The sequence below is a fragment of the Sinocyclocheilus grahami genome, unplaced genomic scaffold (assembly GCF_001515645.1).
Source record: "Sinocyclocheilus grahami isolate Dianchi unplaced genomic scaffold, SAMN03320097.WGS_v1.1 scaffold1208.1, whole genome shotgun sequence".
Classification (NCBI taxonomy): domain Eukaryota; kingdom Metazoa; phylum Chordata; class Actinopteri; order Cypriniformes; family Cyprinidae; genus Sinocyclocheilus; species Sinocyclocheilus grahami.
In genome coordinates, this window is record NW_015506387.1 from 25,183 (window position 1) to 27,682 (window position 2,500).

A 2,500-nucleotide genomic window follows, 5' to 3' on the forward strand; every position below is an offset into this window, starting at 1 on the left:
TGATTTTGCGAGTGTAAGTGTGTGATTGTGCGAGAGTGTGATTTTGCGAGTGAGTGTGTGCTTGTGCGAATATTCATGTGAGTGTGTGATTGTGTGAGTGTGCGAGTGTGTGATTGTGCGAGAGTGTGTGTGTGTGTGATTGTGAGTGTGTGATTGTGCATGAGTGTGATTGTGCAAGTGTGAGTGTCAGTAAATGTGTGTGTGAGTGTGAGAGAGTGTCAGTAGATGTGTGTGTGTGTGTGTGTGTGTGTGTGTGTGTGTGTGTAATCTGACTGAATGTTCTTGATGTTTATCTGCTCAGATCTTTCCGGATCCCTCAGACTTCGAGCGCTGCTGTAAGCTGAAGGACCGTCTGCCGTCTATCGTGGTGGAGCCGACGGAGGGCGAGGTGGAGAGCGGGGAGCTGCGCTGGCCTCCTGAGGAGTTCCTGGTGAGCGAGGAGGACGAGGAAGAGTGCGACGGAAACCTGCAGAACGGACAGATGCAGAACTGTCAGCGCTAGAGAGGATCGACTGACTGACATGAGTCACACACTGATTCCTGCACATAGAATAGACAATCACACCAACGCATACAGAACAACTGATCCACTGACATCCGATCGCTCAGACTTCATTCCCACCTGTGAGAGTGTGTGTGTGTGTGTGTGTGTGTGTGTAAGTGTGTGTGTGGTGTGTGTGTGTGTTTGAGAGAGGACGAATGCACATGCTCAGTGTGTGTCAGAAGATTATTCATTATGATGATGGTGTGAGTCTGTCCTGCACTCATTCCTGTTATTTACATGCTTTTCTGAGTAACACCGATCTTCCTGACCATATGCCATAAGTGTTGTATGTGGATTTTACTGTAAATATTCTGTAGATGAATGACAGGTAAGACGTCTTTAGTGTGCCAGTCTAATCACTCCTGAATCTGTAGGAGAACCGCAGCCGTCTTCCTGAATTTGTTGTATTCACAGCAGAACTGACCTGTCTCCGTCTGTATGTTTGTGTGTCTGTATGCAGTATATATATATATATATATATATATATATATGTGTAGATGTCAGTGTTTGTGTTGTGGGTCCAGCACAGAATCACTTCCTGACTGTTCATCTGTAAAGACTCAGGGAGTTTGCTCTTATTTTGTATTACACCGCTTCCTCTCTGACTGACAGAGGCTGTAAATAAACCATTTGAAAGTGCTTTACAAAACAGTGCTTCCCGAGACTTTCTTCAGACTCTGTGTTTTAAACTGGAAGAAAAATGCATGCAGAGAGAGAGAGAGAGTGTACCGACATATTTTTACAGACAAATTTGTACCCAGAAATGAGTTAAGCCTCACAAAAAAAACTTTTTGGGACGTCCTTATTTGTAAACACATTATAAAAATGAACTTAATCAAGTGTTTTTAAAGTTGTAGTAATGCAGTCAGTTTTCTGTTAGTGTTTATAACTAGCTGTATATGAAAACAGTGGAGGTCTATGCAATGTTCCCGAGTAGAGTGCAAAGTAAATGTGTGTGCTCAAAAGCTTCTGTTGTGAATATACTGTCTCTCTAAAAGTCTTTGAGTGTGAAACAGACCGTGTGTTTTTATCCTGGTTTGTTTCTCACTCGATGCAACTCAGCACAAAGGCTTTAAACATATTGTGACTTCCTGCAGTGAATCTGTGTGTGTGTGTGTGTGTGTGTGTACTGTATTTAGTTTTGCTAACCGCACATTGCCTTCCTGTCTCCATAGGCTCACCTCGAAACTAGCACACTTCCTCTCCACAGATCAGAAACGCTGCTCTGAGCCTTGCCGTTAGTTTAATTATTATTTATCGTCCATTTTCAACTAGCTTTATATGTTTACAATATTAGTAATGTGCAAATGAATGATACTTAATGTTTGCCCATGTTATCTGCACCCAGATACACACACAGCCCTTTTCTCTGATCATGTAACAGATTATTTATTTTTAGTCATTGTGTAATTAAGAGCCCAGCAGTGAATGAGCTCCGCTGATGTTAGTAAGATGCGGTGTATGCAAGCACTGCGGCTCACATTCCTTCACTTCTGAAGATCACAAACGAAGCACTTCTTGTAATGACTCTCATTTATCTCTAGCTCTAGATCGTGCTCGTCTAGCGTTCACATTGTGACTATAGTGTTGTTTCTGTGACAAATCTCTTGTGATGAGTATGTGGCATTGTATAAAAGCGTCTGCTGAATGAATGCGTGTTAATGATGCATGTGTGCAAACCATGCCGTTGAATGTTTACGTAATCAGGCCTTCGGTCGAATTTGTTCTGATTTGGCCATTGAATGTTTTTCATAGCAAAACAGATTTGGAAAGATTGTCTGTGAGGAGACATGAGTGTCACCTGCTTCATACAGTGTTTAGATTATGACTCTCAATGGGCTGAACAAGGTATTTTAAAGTGAAATGTTTTGGAATTTCTTGTGAGATTTGCTCTGGCAGATTTCACAGCAGGTTGAAGTTTAGAAGTGAGCTCGGTGTGAGCGCTGCTTCATACAG

The 2,500-nt window shown here is 42.2% G+C and overlaps 1 protein-coding gene across 3 annotated transcripts in view; it reads left to right on the forward strand.

Moving 5' to 3' along the window:
* Nucleotides 1-2,500, forward strand: part of LOC107568035 (protein LBH-like) — a 20,310-nt gene that overhangs the window by 15,091 nt on the left and 2,719 nt on the right. Inside the window, exon 3 of one of the 3 annotated variants that reach the window (XM_016253872.1) lies at nucleotides 302-1,281. The exons of the other annotated variants lie outside the window; for them this stretch is intronic. Coding sequence (XP_016109358.1) covers nucleotides 302-502 — 201 coding nt within the window. The 3' untranslated portion in view covers nucleotides 503-1,281. Of the gene's footprint in view, nucleotides 1-301; nucleotides 1,282-2,500 lie in introns of those variants that run through there. 3 annotated transcript variants of the gene reach the window in all.